The sequence below is a fragment of the Denticeps clupeoides genome, unplaced genomic scaffold (genome assembly GCF_900700375.1).
Source record: "Denticeps clupeoides unplaced genomic scaffold, fDenClu1.1, whole genome shotgun sequence".
NCBI lineage: Eukaryota > Metazoa > Chordata > Actinopteri > Clupeiformes > Denticipitidae > Denticeps > Denticeps clupeoides.
In genome coordinates this window covers 77,561-95,720 of record NW_021630093.1, presented here as the reverse complement: position 1 = coordinate 95,720, position 18,160 = coordinate 77,561, and the positions used below count along the sequence as shown (strand labels likewise).

Sequence of the window (18,160 nt, the reverse complement as noted above, 5' to 3'; positions counted from 1 at the left end):
CTATATTTGGCTCTGTGTTTGTCTCCATGTCTGATACTCTTACAAGCATGTCCATGCATGGTGCTTTAATAGTTATTTATCTCAGCTGGGCTCAGTGGGCTTTAATTTCCTCGAAGGCGTTTCTTATTTATTTATGATAATTAAAAGATTTATGATTCTCTGATGACGTCGCCCAACAGACAGGGGGCGCTGTGGGCAGCGACGAGCTCGAACCGACGGCTTCTCGCCGATGAAGAAGAGCGGGCGTTGTGATTGGCTGGCGCCCGGCGCGACGATGGCGTCGGCCCGGTGCTCCGTGCGGACCCTGGCGGGTCTGGGCAGCGCCGTGTCCGCCCGCAGGCCGCGGCTGCTGGCCCGGGACTCGCGGGTCCTGGTCGCCCGCGGGGAGAGGGAGGTGCTCGTCTTCGGCCGCCAGGAGTCCGCGCTGCTCTCGGTGGAGGTCCGACGTTCACAAGACCTTCGCTGGATTTTCTCTTACCAGAAATGTTCCGCTCTCCGTCAACGTTTCTGTTACTGCAGCCGATACGACGGCATGCGACGTTCCAAAATACAAGTTCCAAATGGAAAGACAGGGACAGGGATTAACATACGTTAATATGGCGCCTTTCAGGTTTGGGTTAAATTACGCGTGTAAATCCATCACGGATCATCCAGCTTTCTCTCTTGTGGAAGCCGCAGATTTCAGGGTTGGCTTTGGGGTTCGGCTTTTATTTTGAAACGTCGTATACAGTCAAAAGAGACTTAGAACCATTTCGCGTTTTCGCAATTTATCGACTGCAGCGTTTAAAAAAAAAACCAACATGTGTGTAAGTTGACGGACACACGTGACTTCGTGAAAGAGCAGGTTTCTGGTCTTTTTGTTTAATCCCGCTGACTCGCTGCGCGATTCGACTCTGACTCGACTCCGTTCTGTTCGACTCCAGGCGGTGCTGCAGTTCGACTCGGCCGTGACCCTCCTGCTCCCGGCTGCTGGCCGCCACCAGTTTTATGTCCTGTGTGAGAATGCGGGGATACACCGCGTCACCCTGCCACCCGGCCCCAGGTGAAGCCGAGCTTCCGGAGGAAAATGTGAATCAAGCGATTTGTTCATCTTTCATGTTTTATACGCATGACGTCACTTCCTGTCCTGCGTTTCTTATTGTCACTATACACGAGACTAAAAGCAACTGCTGCAGTGCAGACATGTCGTCATTAAAAACCTGGAAAAGTTATGCAATTTGAAAAAAAGAATTTTCCAGGAATATGAAATAAAGTTTCCGTGAAGTTACGGAAGAGTCATGGAAATCGAATTGACTTCTATGCCAGTCCATTTTATTCGGGCTTGGCCTTGAAAATTTGACTTGTGAGTAATTGAAAAGCCGCATAGATTCCGTATAAGAGCTCGGTAAACCGCTGAGTACGGTTTTATAACGCGGGGTTGATGGTGTCGGTACGATTTGTCTGATTTCAGTCCTGACCCGGTTCTGCTGCCGGTTCCTCCAGAAGCCGCGGTGCTGAGAGACGAGGGGATCTGCTGCTTCGTCGTGGTGGAGGAGGCCGTGGCGGAGGAGACCCTGGCCACGCTGTCCCTGCGTGGCGCGTCGTGGGTCCTCAGTCTTTATAAACGCGCGGAGAAGCTGTTTGAAAGCTCCGTACTCGTCGTTCCTCCTCAGGGAGACCGGGCGGAGCTGGGAAGTCCGGTGATGTGTGTTGTTCACCCCAGCGACGGCGCGGCTCCTGGAAGAACGGACCCGCCCGGTCATCTCTACCTGGAGCCTGTGCTCTACCGACTGCTGTTCGGGGTGGACGCGGCCCTTCTCCGCTGCCCCGCGGTTCTTTGTGGTCTTCCTGATGGCCGCCTTCTCTGCCTCCCTCTCTGTGGGCTCCGGTCATCAGAGCAGAAGGTCAGACCAAGCGTGCTGCACAGCCTGGAGCAGCCGCTCGTCCTCCTCGGGACCTCCGGTGGCCCCCAGGGCCTGGTAGCGGTTGGCCAGCAGGGACGGGTGCTGCTGGTGACGACCAGAGACTCTGACTCCGAGGGGAAGGTGGAGGACTTCAGGGAGCTGGACGTGAGGGGTCCTGTGGCCTGTGCCTGTCTGGACGGCAGCCGTCTGTACTACAGCACCGCCGCTGACCTGGTGACCCTGCAGCTGACCCCGGGTCAGGTGCCGGTCAGTCTGAACGTGTCCCGGGTAACGGCTCTGTCCCTCACCTGGAACCCAGCTGAAGGTAGAACGTGCGTGATGGTTTGAAATCCCGGTGGGGAGGAGCCAGCCTGCAGCTGTTCCTCTTGATTTGTGCTGTTTGTCCAGCAGGGGGTGCTGTGGTGGAGCTGCTGGCTCTGTCCCTCACGGGACAGCTCCAGAAGGTCACGCTGCCGCAGGGGTCGGAGGCGCGGAGCTCCGCCAGGCTTCCTTCTACGCTGGCTGGCCAGAGAGTGAAGGATCTGCTGGCGGCCATCGGGGACGTCTGGGTGAGGGCTTCTTCACTGAAAAGCAGCGTGAAGGACCGGAAGGAGGTTCTCCGGCTCCTCAACCAGGTCCTGAACGTCAGCAGCCTGCTGCTGTCCCCTCGGAAGGCCGGAGAGGCGGCGCGGCCGATCACGTGCCACGGTGTCACCAGCTGGAGCAGCGTGCTGCAGGAAGACGCCCTGATGCTGCGCTGCACTCTGGAGAACCACAGCCCCCATGTTCTGGAACCGGGCTGGTCTCTGTCCGTCCAGGTCCAGTCCGTGTCCCGCTCGGCCGCCGTCACTCACTCGTTCGTCCTCCAGAAACTGGAACCGGGCCGAAGGACCGGCGTGGACGTGCCCCTGGGGACGGCGTGTGACCTCACGCTCCCCCTGCAGGTGCACACTTCCCTAATGTTCTCCATGGGAGCGGTTTGGGGTTCTTCTGAGGAGAACCCGCAGCTGAGCTGCGTCGGCCTGCCGCTGAACACGCTCGTGGTGGACTGGCTGGACGGACTCCGGCTGGACCGTCCCTCGTCACCCGCCGGCTCCTCTGACTTCTTGGTCCAGAGGTTCCTGCGCAGCCGAGGCGTGACGAGCGGGGAGAGAGGACAGGAACCCGGACCGGGGTCCTACAGAGCAGCTCTGAAAGTGTCCCGCGAGCTCCTCGCGTCCCGACTGAAGGGGCCGGGACGCGGGGGTCTCGGCGCGGCCGTGTTGACCTGGCTGCTGGGGCAGCCGGTACCTGCTAGGGTCTCCGCCCACTGTCCATCTGGACACTGTGTCCAGCTCGCTGCCAACGAGGTGACGGACCATCATGTCAAATTTCATGATGTATTTATTTATTTCTTATTGTCCCCTCACAGGTTTTTTCTCTTTGTGTCCTGCAGGTGGCGCCGAGCGACTGCAGCCAGGATGCCGTGATGGCTGCTGTGGAGCTCCAGGTGGAGAGCAGCTCCATGGCAGCAGTGTGTGGACTTCACCACGCAATCCTCCGTCGTGTGCAGGTACACACGCACATACATACACACACGCACACACACGCACATACATGCACACGCACACGCACATACATACACACACACACACACACACGCACATACATACACACCACACACACACACGCACATACATACACACACACGCACATACATACACACACACGCACATACATACACACACACACACACGCACATACATACACACACACACACACACGCACATACATACACACACGCACATACATACACACACGCACACACACGCACACTCTCATACACACACTCACATACACACGCACACTCTCATACACACACTCACATACACACGCACATACATGCACACACATACACACACACGCACATACATACACACACACACACACACGCACATACATACACACACACACACACACGCACATACATACACACACGCACATACATACACACACACACGCGCACATACATACACACACACACGCGCACATACATACACACACACACGCGCACATACATACACACACACGCGCACATACATACACACACACACGCACATACATACACACACACACGCACATACATACACACACATACGCACGCACACACTCTCTCACACTCATACGCATACGCACATACGCACGCACGCACACACTCACACTCATACGCACATACACACACACACACTCTCTCACACTCATACGCACACGCACATACACACGCTCATAAGCACACGCACATACACACGCACACACTCTCTCATACGCACATACACACACACGCACACACTCTCTCACACTCATACGCATACGCACATACGCACGCACACACTCTCTCACACTCATACGCATACGCACGCACGCACACACTCTCACACTCATACGCACATACACACACACACACTCTCTCACACTCATACGCACACGCACATACACACGCTCATACGCACATACACACGCACACACTCTCTCACACTCATACGCACACGCACATACACACGCACACACTCTCTCACACTCATACGCACACGCACATACACACGCACACACTCTCTCACACTCATACGCACACGCACATACACACGCACACACTCTCTCACACTCATACGCACATACGCACGCACACACTCTCTCACACTCATACGCATACGCACATACGCACGCACACACACTCATACGCACATACACACGCACACACTCTCTCACACTCATACGCACATACACACGCACACACTCTCTCACACTCATACGCACACGCACATACACACGCACACACTCTCTCATACGCACATACACACGCACACACTCTCTCATACGCACACGCACATACACACGCACACACTCTCTCATACGCACATACGCACGCACACACTCTCTCATACGCACATACGCACGCACACACTCTCTCACACTCATACGCACATACGCACGCACACACTCTCTCACACTCATACGCACATACGCACGCACACACTCTCTCACACTCATACGCACATACGCACGCACACACTCTCTCACTCATACGCACATACGCACGCACACACTCTCACACTCATACGCACATACGCACGCACACACTCTCACACTCATACGCACATACACACGCACACACTCTCTCACACTCATACGCACACGCACATACACACGCACACACTCATACACACGCACATACACGCACACACTCATACACACGCACATACACGCACGCACGCACATACACACGCACACACTCTCACACTCATACGCACATACGCACGCACGCACACACTCTCTCACACTCATACGCACACGCACATACACACGCACACACTCATACACACGCACATACACGCACGCACGCACATACACACGCACACTCTCTCACACTCATACGCACATACGCACGCACACACTCTCTCACACTCATACGCACATACGCACGCACACACTCTCTCACACACTCTCTCACACTCATACGCACGCACACTCCTTTACACTCGCTCACTCTCATGCGGCCGAGTAAAAAGCTGATCATGTGGTCTCGTGTCTGCAGGACCTGCTGAGCGGCGTGTCGGTAGAACGTGAGGCGTCGGCGGCGCCGCGGGCGGAGAGTCTGCGCCGGGTTTTACGGCGGGTCGAGGTAACGGGCTCCTCACGTTCCGCCTCCACCTCCATGTTATTTTTCTACATCCTGATACAGGTTGTCTGAACCCCTCCCCAGGCCCTCGGCGACGCCCTGCAGCAGGCCCGGGTTCCGGTGGCGCTGGGCGGCGGAACCAGAACCTCCTCAGAGCGACTGCTGCAGGTCTACCAGCAGCTCAGGGAGGAGCCACTTCTCGTCATGTGACCCCTCCTCTTTAAAACTGGATTGGTGTATGAATGATACGGAGGCGGAGTCTGGCCCGCGGTGTGTCGCCCCCTGCTGTCAGACACGAAAAAGCGGCGATAAATACGATGAAAACAGACGATCAGATGAACCTTCGTTTTATTACAATCTGAGATGAGAGATTTGTTCTGTTTACATGAATGCAACAATGAACTGAAACTTTACGTGTTTATTAAATTTCACCGAGAAAAGTTATACGAAGGACGCGCCCAGATGCCCCATCAGCCACACCGCAGGTCAGGGGTCGCTCTTGCGGTTCTAGGTGTTGATGGTGATGCGGGGCCTGGGAAGAGGGGGGTGTTGTTTAAGGCCTGATGTGTAACGTTCTTGGTACTGACGGAGAGTAAAGATTTCAGAATGATGCTGAGTTTAGTGGTTCACCTCACACAAGGCTTTTGCCTGTAAACTGACAATAAACGGACTTCTAGGACAGCTTTGTCTGATAAAGCACCTAAAGTAACACTGTGCTATGGGTCCAGATCGCTGACATAGCTCTCCTGTACAGGAATAACACTGAAGATCAACAGACACATATAAAAAGTTCCGAGATTGTCCACCAGGGGTCAGTATTCCCAGAGGGAGCTGCTGTCGGCCTTCTCTCCGTCACACTTCAGGGTCCCACCCTGGTCCCCGCGCAGGTACTTCCCGTTCTTGCCCCTGATGGCGATGCGGCCGTGCTCCAGGAACTCGAAGTAGAAGTCCTCGGGCGTGTCCCCGTCGGCGCACACCAGGCCGGCGCTGTTCACGAACCAGAACCTGCTGCCCGCGCCTGCGGATGGACAGAATGGGATTAGCGAATGGAGTCTTGCATGCGGACGGGGTGCCGGTGGCGCCGACCTCTGATGCGGTAGGCGCCGTCGCCGAAGCTCAGGCTGAAGATGTCGTAGACGGAGCGGTTGGCGTCGAGCGCGCTGGAGTTCTTGTGGTGGCAGATGTAGCCGTTCTCGCCTCTCAGGATCAGCATGGGCCGGTTGATCAGCTTCAGCACCAGCTGCTCGTCCTCGCCTGCGGGAACAGGTGAGACGATGGTGATGATGGTGACGAGGATCAGCTCGGGGTGAAGGCTCGATAGAAGTCACCAGATCCTCACCCACAGAGTCGCTGACCGCCGCCAGCTGCCCGTTCCTCTTGGTGCAGACGTACTTGCCGTTACTGGCCCGCAGCGCCACCCGCCGGCCCAGCCACTCGATCTGGAACATGGTGTTGGCACCTCTGTAGCAGACACGCGTCCACATGTACGTTTCAATCAGTAAAAACATCTCGTACATGCCAACATTCATTCACATGATGGGCCCGCCGCGCTTACGTCTCCGTGGCCGTGGACTGGATGCCCCCGTGGGCCACCAGGGTCCAGTACTTCCCCTCGTTGGTCCTGAACATGCACTTTTTACTGTCCCTGTCGATCTCCATCTGGAACGTCTCCAGGTCCGTCTCATCGTCCTGATTGGCTGAGATGCTGACGCCTGAGGAGGTAATACAGGACAAATCGGAGCAGAACGCAGTACGGAGACGTGACTCAAACGTGGCGTTTCCTGAACAGCCCCGGTTTACTCATCTACAGCATTTACCAGGCGCCCGTATCCAGAGCGACTTACAACGTGCTTCCATGTCACCATGGATGAAGTGGTCAGTTCTGGTTCACCAGGACCCCCAACTATGAATACAATCTTTTTATTCACTCTGTTCTAGTTTCTATACAGAAGAAGGTTACAAGTCCATCTAAATCTTCTCTAAAGAGGAAGGTCTTGAGCTGCCGTGTGAAGGTGCTCAGTGACTGAGCTGGAAGTTCATTCCACCACCGAGGGGCCAAGACGGAGAAGAGTCTACTCCCTCAGCAGGCCGAGCTGTTCCTCCGTTCTGGGCCTGAAACCGTCCGGGACGAAGCCTGCGTCGCACTCGTATTTACTCGAATGCTAACAGCGTTAGCGCGGCACAGCGAGGCCGTACGTACGCGGCTCCATAAAGCAGCATCAATCGGGTGAGAAGGTGAGAGGGACCTCGCGGGGTTTCGCCTTTAGTGACACAAATCAATACGAGAAGCAGCGGAGAGGAAGAAGGTCGGGCTTTTAGAGACCATTAAAGACCTGGGGAAATGGGGTACGATGAAGCCCCGTCACCTCTTCATCGTCCCGGGCGTCCCCGGTGACGCTGGCCGGAGAGCCGAGGGACAGGTTGCCGTGCCGGCTCAGGCTCGAATTAGACACGTCCAAAAATATCCGCTCGATCGTTTCCTTAATCCCTTTACAACCGGGATCCCTCGCTCGAGGTTCTCGGCGTGCGCCGCGGGGCCCAATAAGCGGCTTTCCAAGGCTGCTCCGGGCCCCGGGCAGGGGAGAAGAAAGGAAGAAGGAGGGCGGGGGGCCGGACCGATGGCTCGGCTTTAGCTCGGCACAGCGGGACCCTCGGCTCGGCCTGAAAGCATCGGCCACTCAGGCGTGCCGTTTTTTCCGGTGGGAATTGACGTGTGTGAATGTGGCCGCGCCTGCAAAACACATCTCGGCGAATGAAAGGCGCTCTTCGTAGCTGGAGTTGGGAATTCGCCACCACGCCGATACCCCGGCAACAAAAGCCAACAAGGACCCTCCCGCTCCTTCTACCACCAGACGCCGTTCCGCCGCAATCTCCGGATGAGCTGAGCCGGGCCGCGGGGTCGCCCGTATCTCCCCTCCGATCGGCCGAGGATGACCTCACCCCAATACACAATACGGCTTCTCAATTTACCGGCAGGAAACCGTAGCCACCGGCGGAGCAGGGAGACGGGCCGATCGCTGCGAGGGCTTTCAGTCCAATTGACAGTCCAGGCCTGGTGGACAAAAGGAAGTCTCTTTTTTTTTTTGCCAAGTAATGTTCACCAGCGCTTATCGTCGGTAGAGCCATGACGGAACGATCCAGGCCGCTCTGTCCACCAGGTCCTGTCCTGGCCAAACCAGAGCGGTTATCGGTAATTATCTAAAAGTTGCTCGTTCATTAATCATGGAGGGGAAGGCGACACCCCGCATCTCTCCTCCGGCCTACCCGACTCTCTCTCCGGAGCGGAAGGCGCACCGCGGCACAACTCGGCGCTCGTGACGTGAGCGCTGGTGGAACTCTGTCACCTTGTGCCGCTCCGTGGTGACTGACTGCAGGGCCATTAGCGGGGTTGTGTTTTTATGGGCGGCAAAGCCCTTAATGCACCCCGGGACCGCGCTACTTTCACCGCGCAATTTGGAAAGGGAAAAATGGTCCTTGGCCGCTTCCATCACGCTGAGAGACTGTGCAAAATGAACGAGCGCCTCCATTAACTGAATTACTGCTCCTAATTGCATCTCCTCCTTCCCCCCTTTCTTTTTCAGCAGAGAGGGATGTGCGCAGACATGCATGTTTCTGTCATTAGGCATAAATTGTCCATCTGGTATGTGCCTTTCCTTTGTCTCCGAGACCCGGAACATTTGAAGTTTGACAGTGAATTAGCTGGAAGCGTTTCAGTGATCGTCTAAAAGCCTCCAAGTTGGTTCCATTTTTCCAAAGGACCTGCAGGTCTGTCCAACCCTGGACCAGTGATACAAACACAGTACTGGCCCGTCCAATAAAGTCCTTCATCAGTAATCTGATCATTTAGAAATAAAGCGCCACTAGACGATAGCTGACAGGAAAGACGTAAATGAGTTTTTTATATATATATATATATATATATATCGCCAGTTCATTTTTATATTAATCCAGAATAAACACGTGAATCATGAAAATCAATATATTGATATTTTATCCACAGGGACGAAGTGCGTAAACTGAGAAGACAATCAGTCCTCTAATTGTCCCCGGGAATGAGGGACTTTGCTCAGAAAACACCTGAAACCCGCGTGTGTATTGGGTTCCCCTGGCGTACTGTACGCATAACTAGAGCAAAGACGAGATAGGAAATTTACATGGTCACGGCAGGACGTGGACAGTACAGACACCATGTATAACTTTTATAATGGAAAAGTTCACCATACAAATAAGCACATAAATAGTCCTAGAATATAAAAAATAAAGATGATTCCAGTTCATCAGGATCTAATTCTCTTGGCATGTAGTGCGTTTCCCCTGTCCCCATCGTGCCTTCAGCTGAACAGGGAACAGTGTGGAACCTCGCACCCCTCGGGGACCAGGAACTAATTCATCGGTGCGCCCGGTCCAACCTGTCCCATGTCCTCGTAGCATGTCAGATAGCCGAGCTATTGTAGCAGCAACCGTGCCGCTTTCCCTCCCGTCTTACTCTCTCTCCGCACACACTTTCACACACCCCATTGTGTGTTTTGTGTGCAGCTCTTTTGCCTGTGAGCCGTCCCCGGAGGATCTATGATTTGCGTCCCCCATTGTGCCCCGGTGTGTCGCGTGGATCTCAGATAAAGAAAGCCGGCGGAAGGCTCGCGTTTCTGAAAGCCGACTCCGCCATCAATGAAATGCCCCCCTTGCCAATCAATTATTTATTGCAGCTCGCCACGGCGTTGGAGTGTGTATCTCTGTGTGTGCGAGGCTTCATCAGAATCGTCTTCCTCCTTCCCTGTCTTATCTCTGTATTGGGATGGAGACAGAAAACAAATGGCTGTGGGTGTTGGCGCGAGGAGCCAAGAGAGGAAGTGGGAGGATGAGCCGGAGGCCCAGCTTTCTGGAGACAACGCCGCGATTTACCCCAATGCTAACTAGGGACAATGAGGTAGAGATAATGGAGATCATGCTAGATGAAAAAATTCTGCATGGGACTGAGCCTTCACTAAACTGAACCTACGTTGTGGTCCGCAGACATTTATTGGCAACAGATCACAACAGCAGCTCCTCTCACATCTCATGTCAAAGGTCTGCATGATGATCTGCGACACTTGTAGGAACCAGAACGGAAACAACAACAACTGCATCTTGATATACTCAAGTCAGCAGGAACTCCCAGCACTGACTCAAGAAGAACCCAGCGTGGGCCTAATGGTGGGCCATCAACATTATGGCATCTTAGCAGACGCCCACAATGCACTGGATGCTTTTTTAAATGGGACATTTTCCAATTTCCCATTATATACCAGTATACAACCTTTCTGCCTATACGTCAAATGAACAGGCTGGATCATAATACCAAGTAACATCCCAGGTTTAGCAGCAGATGTTGAAACCACAAGTCAATATTCCATAATCAGCTGCAACATACAAATAATGTGAGTGCGGTGTTTTTCTAGGAAAATGCCATGGATGCCATGTTTCCTAAAAAGGGAAAAAATGGCAAAAGGTCAGCAAGCATTTTTCACAGACGAATGAAGAGACCACCAGATGGTCCCTTGCAATGAACTGCTGACGAGACGACTTAGCATGAAACATACCAGAGGGTCACCACAGCTACCACCATCGTAACAGCTACCACCATCGTCACCAGCCCTGTACTGACACCACCTGCAGGGTCACTCTACACTGAAAGGGGGTCCGTCTCTATCTCTCCTTCCCAACGTTCCTTCCCATCTTTTTTCTGTCAACTGTAGGGTCCGTCAAAGTCCATTGAGACGTGCTGTATGTGATTATGGGTTCTATAAGAAATAAATGGTGTTGTTGTTGCTTTTATTTGTTACCTTGTCGGATGGAGACAAATCTGCTGTTGGCTGCCTGGAACACCACCTGTGGGTGGCTCTCCTCCAGGTCAAAGAGTTCATCCTTGCCAGGCTTGGTGCACCTTCCGGAACGCAGGGTACCAGTGGGTCCCATGGGTGTCAGGTACTTCCCTTCACAGTCCTTGAAGGCCAGCTTTCCAGACCTGAACTCCAGGGTGTAGCCCGTGCTCCGGCCGCTCTCCAGAGAAAGCTTGCCGTCGTTCCCCAAGAAGCGGCTGTCGCTGGTCTTCAGGCAGTACTTCCCGTCCAGGTATACCAGGGTGAGCAGGGCGTCCACTCCCCAGGGAATGTTGCTGTCCACTGCGATCTCACCGTCAGGTGCAGACAGGTGAGCGTAGCGTTTTCGGGCAACGCTGAGGAGGTTGGCCTGCGGATGCAAAGCCAGGTGAACCGCCCAGAGCTCAGGGTCACCAATGGTCTGGGCGAAGCAGGACAAGTAGTCCACCGAGCCTCCGAAGAATCGCAGATACGGTTCCGACTGTAGAGCCCAGCGGCCATCGGACTGCGCTACGATCAGAAACCGACAGTCGCTCTCTTTGCTCTCAGCCTCACAGGTGACTTTGCCATCTTTATCAGTGGCCAAGTAGCGGCCCAGGTGGGAGCGCAAGTAGACAACCTGATCATCCTGCTCCAAGGTCCATATCTGCTTCTTCTTCAGACTTGGAGCGGCGGCGTTCACCTTAAAGCCGAAGGCTTCCGCGGTAAGATACCGGCTCTCGTGGTTGATGAGCCCAAATTGCAGCTTGAGCGCTTTGCTTCCATTAGTGGGCATGGTGGCCTGCAGTGCAGTGGGATCCTGGGAAGGGTAGGGAGGGGGAGAGAGGGGGCGAAGGAATGTGAATCAAGACTCTTTCCCCCCTCTGTTCTCTCGAGAGCCCCCAGCAGTATTAAGTCCTTTGTAGTTTGCCGTCGTATCTGTGGTATCTCCCCGCTTTGTCCTTGTTTTCGAGATATGTGCGGCGGCTCTTTCAGATAGTGGCGTGGTCGTCGGTTATTTTTGTCTTGTTCTGCTCCTTTCACTTTGCCCCCCGTCTCTCCCGGGCGTAAAAGCGTATCTTCCCGTCTCTCGACAGGAGCGCTTTTTTCCTTCTGTTCCTTAATCAGCTCAGATTAAAATCAGCACGACTCAACACCTCAATCCAGCAGGCCACTGACGTCACTTTATCCGACCGGCTGTTTCTCCCCGTCGGCCTCCTCGTCCCCCCTCTTTCTACCAGATTATAGAAGTCCAGTTTCTACGGTGGACTCCCGATTCAAGCCAATTCCCTCGTCACGTCTCCTCATTTACAGACCTGGTGCTCTTCGCTTTCTCTTCCTGGTCCTTTCTTTCTATTCATATCTCCCTGGTGATTAGCTGCAGGACTGATCCGTGTCCCCGTCCCTTAAACAGATACATCTTTAGATCGATGGTTCCCCGTCTGTGATTTCAACGAGAAGCGGACCTGACCGGTGCGTCAGCATCCCTTTCGCTGCCAGGATGACCAGGCAGGACGGTGCTACCTCTGCCTGACCACGTTCTGGTGACAAGGTGCCTTGTTCATGTGTCCCGATTCTCCTTTCTGACCTGCCCGTGTGCCAGAGACCCTTTTAGAGGGACTGTAATCCAGACGCTGTTTGGTCCAGGGCTGTCTTTATCCTGCTCCTCACTCTTGTCCTCCTCAATGATGTGGGCTGGACACAATGCTCAGTAACCAGAACCCGGCTGTAGACCCAATAGTAGTGGCCCGACCTGCGTATCCGCTTTCCAGTGTACATCTGGTGTACAGTTACATGCCTTCTCTCATTCCATGCTCTTTATTAGGGCAGGAGTGTGTGTGAGTGTGTGTGTGTGTGTGGGGCTCAGGGATGATTGAGCAGTTATCTCAGATCAAATGCATAAATGCTTTATTTAAACCTCTGGACTGGCCTGCATGCTAAATATTCGTCAGTCTGTGACTTCTGGACATTATGAAGACATTGTCTGTCCTGTAGGGCCCTAATCTGCCTTTCAGTTATCCCACTACATTATTAGAGCATTCTAATCCCCTAACGGCCCCTCCGTCCAGGGTCCCGGGTGTAAGACCATCCATCTGTCAGTAAGATTAGATATTTGTTTAAATACTAACATAATTCTACAAACTCCAAACAATAATTAGTGCAAATAAAGCATATTAAACGTGTACCATAAAATAATCTACATGCACACTCACACCCAAGCAAACTCGCAGGCACCTGAAACATCAAACTTTTCCAAAATGTACAGACTTGCTAGATCGGGAATTAACCTGAGCATACTCCGCTCCTCGCCGCAGAGAATAATGGAAGTCCAATCTTACGCCAGTGATGTTCAGAAAGCTGATAACAAACCCTGTTTACAACCGACAACCGAGTTCCTTCAGGCTGCTTCAGCCACCAAATGTTATTTGAAACCGATCAAATTCAATGATCCACCAGAGCTCACGGCCGCAACAAAAGTACCGGCTCCAGCTAGAATGGAACGTCTACAGAATGGAAGTCTAAAATGGATTAAATCAGAAGGACCAGCAGGGTTTGACGGGGCCCAATTGGCTTCATGTTACACTCAGAAACTAACGGTAGCTTGACTGGCAACCGTGACACGTGCGGCTGGTTTGAGTTTCACACCACTGGTGGGCGCTCTCGTTGTTTCCGGGCAAAACTTCGAGGTTATAGGTTAGAGAAGAAGTTATAGGTTTGTGGAAGAGAAATTTACTCTGGAACCATTTTAGAACATTACCGTTCTGGGTCCTTTGTCGGCCTACAAATGACCTACAAAGTAACTGGACAACTTTGTGTTGTTGTCGTTGTCATATTGCAAGTGTTGTGCTAGTGATCCAGGTTTGATTTAGCGGTGATTGGTTGCAGCACAGTTCCACGAGTTTGGTCCGAATCAAGCAGACGGTCAGCAGATGAAAGACGTCGAAGGCCCCGCTGGGGCCAAATGGCAGATGCCAGTCACAAGCTCTGATTTCCAGTTCACATCTGTTTCTCTTTCCTGTGATGGAGGCTAGGGTTTCTCCAAGAGGATGGACCCCACCTGAGAAACAGGGGTCCTATTCCTCCTCCTCGACTGAGGTCGGACGGGTTCTGTACTCAACCCAACTAGGTCCATCTCAACTTTCGCCCCGGGCCTTCTGACGTCTGCACTCTGACAATCTCGTCTTACCCTCTCAAATTCATCACGGTAGCAGATGTATTTTCACCACACCGTCCAGCCTCAACCTCTAATCAAGGCGTTCCGAGCCTCCAATTCAATCTGTTTCCTTTAATTAGTAAAGTATTGGGCGGTAATGTATGGATAGGACCGCGTACCCGGTTCCACTCATTACAGCTCATCCACTATTACGTGTTCAGTCCAGCGCACGCAGCTTTAATGAATCGCTACTCACTCCCAATTCATTATTATTTGCACTATTTTGAGAAATTTGGGGGATTATTGGTCTCAAAACTTATAAATGGCAACTTTTGTTAAAAAATACATTGAATTGAGGTAGTTCCAACATGCACTTATAAGTGTTGCCAGACGTATGATAATTATCATATTTATACCATAATTTTTGCCCTCTGTACAATCAATAATTCCAAAAAATCCCATAATGTACGATAACTGGACCCCTTCATTTTATGGTAATTGGTTATTTCATTAGCACGACAGGGTACGGATTTGCATGGCGGAAGACGCAAGGAGAACATGTCCACCAGAACATGTCCATCAGACATACAGGAGTTAATGGGAGAAAGAGGCAGTTTTACTGCAGCACGAGCGGTAAAGCGTCCCGTTGCAACGTGGTGCGTTCAGTGTAGGAACCGTCCTGCACTCCACGCAGGTAGAGGCGCTGTTCCGCCCAGAAGTGGTTTCTACAAAAACACTATAATGTGCACAGTCTATCACGATATACAGATCTTCTGAGCAAAATACGATTGTTTTATGCTGCTGATGCGATACGTTTAATATCGACCAGCCTAGATCATCAAAAGGTGGAAATGATGCAGGGAGCTGCAGGAGGAGCATCAGAGCGCAGGCCCAGACCACCAGAAGAACAACGTAAGACGGGTAAACATGGTGACGTGTTCCTGCAGTGAGGACAAGTTCGGAATGAAACTGAGGTGTGTCTAGTCAGGAAAGTTCATGAGGCAGGCAGTGTACTGGCAGTCGTCACTAGAGGTCAGTCATGTCATTGTGGAAGGCAGTGAGATACAGGGAGAGAGAGAGAGAGTATTACGCTCCCATATCAAGCTCTTTCATGTAAAGACTCACAAAGGAAGGAGAAAACAGGCACAAAGGTACTAAATATGACACACAAATTCATGAAAATACCCACATTTAGCTGCACAAACCCACGGCCACACCTCATATCAGGATCAGAATTCTGATTCTTCTGAAACACACGACCACACCTCATATCAGGATCAGTAGATTCAGAATCAGAATTCTGATTCTTCTGAAACACATGACCACACCTCATATCAGGATCAGAATTCTGATTCTTCTGAAACACACGACCACACCTCATATCAGGATCAGAATTCTGATTCTTCTGAAACACACGACCACACCTCATATCTTGCTGTCATGATTGTAAATGAAGGTGGACGTGAAAGAGGACACGTGCCTTTGCACCCGCTGTACTCGTTGTTATTCCGATTATTCTTGAAGTGCGTCGTCTGCGCTGGACCGGGCCTGGCGAGGGCTTCTCGTGTTGTGCGGTCTTGATGTTGCGTGCCTGGCACCACGGACGCTCTCAGCAGCGCACCAGATGTTTTTTGGACGGCGGCGCTGCCAGGTTCACGGTGAAATGGTGCTTTAGAGACCATTACCCAGCTCCTCTGATGACACTCAAATAGCTATCATTACACAGAGCCCGGGGAGGGAATGCAATTGTCAGCGAGAGAGAGGGAGAGAGAGAGAGAGAGAGAGAGAGAGAGAGTTTAAAAATGAACATTTCAGAGTTAACAGCCCCCAGCCCTTTCTACCCTATTAACCGCCATGCAGCTATTTCTCTGCACTGTGGGGAACAACCTCAAGCCCTCCACTCACACAGCCAAGTTCCCCTGTTCCGCTGTCATCGTTTCATCTCCTCGTTCCCCTCAACCTGTGATCTTCCGCCTCTCTCTCTCTCTCTCTCTCTCTGTCTCTCTCCCTGCTTCTCCTCATCATTTTCCACCCAGCTCGTCCCGCTCCGTCCATCTGTCACTGTCCACATGCGTCCGTCCCGCTTCCTCCCCTCTTCATCAGCACCATCTCTCCGTCCTCCCGACTTCCTCCCCCCTTTCCTGCGCCGTCCCTTCACCACCCACCCACTACGACACTAAACAAAAGACGTGAAGCGCACGTCCTTTCTTCTCCACCCAAATGAGTTCATGCATCAGTGTTGCCCGTCAGTGGTGGTTTATGCAACGATGCAAATCAAATCTTCCAGTGAAGGAGCCCCGCCCCGCCCCGCCCCGCCACACCCCACCCCACCCCACCCCACCGCCTCCGGTGCACGGTCCGGCTCCTGCATTATTCATGGGGGGCAAGCGACAGGGGTGGCGGTGGTGGCTCCTCCTCCGCCTCTCTAGGTGTCAGTGTTGCTTCTCGAGACGGGCGTGGGCCCAGGGCCGCCTTTGGTGGGCCTTTTGAGAAGATAAAAGATTAATGTCGGGCCTGTCAGCCGCGGTGCCTCTGTGACTGTGCAGACGGCAGGACATCCCTCCCTTAACCGCTTTAATCCACGTTTTACGGCCCCCTCGCAAACACACAATTATTACAATTAAAATAACACGACTTGAAGACCAAACAGCCGGCCAGCAGCCAGTATCAGGACCCTTCAAATACAACCAGCCGCTCCTGCGTTCACGCCCTGCATAATTTGCACGAACCTTGTGTAATTATTTAATAATAGTTCAATAATATTCCATTTTTGTAGTCATAAATCAAGATGGGACTTTGCTTTAAATAAAATACACTCTTATTTTACACGTTTGGCTTTATGGGACAATATCAGTTTATGATTGTTGGTGAGCTCCCGCCGCCACGAGCTTTACAGAAAGAGTTAAATTTTATTTTTTATTTTTTTTGTAAAACATGATGAATAGACAACTGTACGAAATCGCCAGCCAATCAGCGTCGAGATTATCACCTTACTGTGCGCCGATTGGCTGGATCGGACTCGTCGCGCCGTCGGGCCCACGTGGGGCCGCTCATTATTGCGGCCTTCTGACTGGACGACGCGGCTCGGGAGGCCCCGCCCCTCCGCCGTCCGGTGACGTGATTGGCGGACGCGCCGTCGACGGAAATACCCCGTCAGGCGGCGCGTTAGCGGTTTAAAATAAAAACACAAAGTCGATTGTTTCCCGCGATCCGCTGGTTCACACGTAAATATCACGCTGCAGTACGTGACGCGTCCTGGTGACAAGAGGAAGGCCACCTGCCCGGTGACATGGCGCCCAGAAGTGGGAATAACGGGAATACCTGACGATGCGAGGTCACGTGGTCCTCCTCCTGCTTCATTGTCTGTCAATGTGGTGGAGGAACCCCCCCATAGAACCACATTTACACACACACACACACACACACACCTGAACGGCGTGTGACACACTCGCTCATGTGCAGATTCTCCGTCTCTGCCCTGCTGTGATGCCTGAAGCAAGGCGGGGCAGCAAGATTAATAACAAGCCGACACCCAGAGGTCTGCAGCGCAGGGGGAGAGGTGGAGAGAGAGGGGATAGAAGGAGAGAGAGGGAGAGAGAGAGAGGTGATAGAAGGAGAGAGAGGGGGTAGA

At 52.8% G+C, this 18,160-nt stretch overlaps 2 protein-coding genes across 3 annotated transcripts; one reads left to right on the top strand and one right to left on the bottom strand.

Annotated features, from left to right (window-relative positions):
- The first annotated feature begins 243 nt into the window (after positions 1–243).
- Positions 244–5,982, top strand: LOC114783378 (Fanconi anemia core complex-associated protein 100-like). Of its 2 annotated transcripts, none has more exons than XM_028968849.1 (7): positions 244–439; positions 924–1,042; positions 1,451–2,208; positions 2,295–3,232; positions 3,319–3,435; positions 5,455–5,541; positions 5,623–5,982. In XM_028968849.1, the coding sequence occupies exons 1-7, from the start codon at positions 275–277 to the stop codon at positions 5,746–5,748; spliced, it is 2,310 nt and encodes a 769-aa protein (XP_028824682.1). In that variant the 5' UTR covers positions 244–274; the 3' UTR covers positions 5,749–5,982. The 2 variants fall into 2 exon arrangements, with proteins under 2 accessions (XP_028824682.1, XP_028824680.1); XM_028968847.1 differs by having other exon boundaries at positions 2,292–3,232.
- On the bottom strand, positions 5,870–14,542 carry LOC114783380 (fascin-2-like). The gene is made up of 5 exons (XM_028968852.1): positions 11,361–14,542; positions 7,094–7,250; positions 6,878–6,999; positions 6,625–6,792; positions 5,870–6,556 (listed from the first exon to the last, which is right to left on the bottom strand). Exons 1-5 carry the CDS (start codon positions 12,169–12,171, stop codon positions 6,351–6,353), a joined length of 1,464 nt encoding a protein of 487 aa, XP_028824685.1. The 5' UTR covers positions 12,172–14,542; the 3' UTR covers positions 5,870–6,350.
- Positions 14,543–18,160: the final 3,618 nt, after the last annotated feature.

Bases quoted from the DNA above. Each gene is read 5' to 3' on its own strand.
- LOC114783378 (XM_028968847.1), top strand. From the start codon at position 275: ATGGCGTCGGCCCGGTGCTCCGTGCGGACCCTGGCGGGTCTGGGCAGC. The intron at 3,436-5,454 runs GTACACACGCAC...TCGTGTCTGCAG, and splicing joins CAATCCTCCGTCGTGTGCAG to GACCTGCTGAGCGGCGTGTC. The intron at 5,542-5,622 runs GTAACGGGCTCC...ACCCCTCCCCAG, and splicing joins GGGTTTTACGGCGGGTCGAG to GCCCTCGGCGACGCCCTGCA.
- LOC114783380 (XM_028968852.1), bottom strand. From the start codon at position 12,171: ATGCCCACTAATGGAAGCAAAGCGCTCAAGCTGCAATTTGGGCTCATC. The intron at 7,000-7,093 runs GTAAGCGCGGCG...TGTCTGCTACAG, and splicing joins CAGTCCACGGCCACGGAGAC to AGGTGCCAACACCATGTTCC. The intron at 6,557-6,624 runs GTCGGCGCCACC...GTCCATCCGCAG, and splicing joins CGGCGCCTACCGCATCAGAG to GCGCGGGCAGCAGGTTCTGG.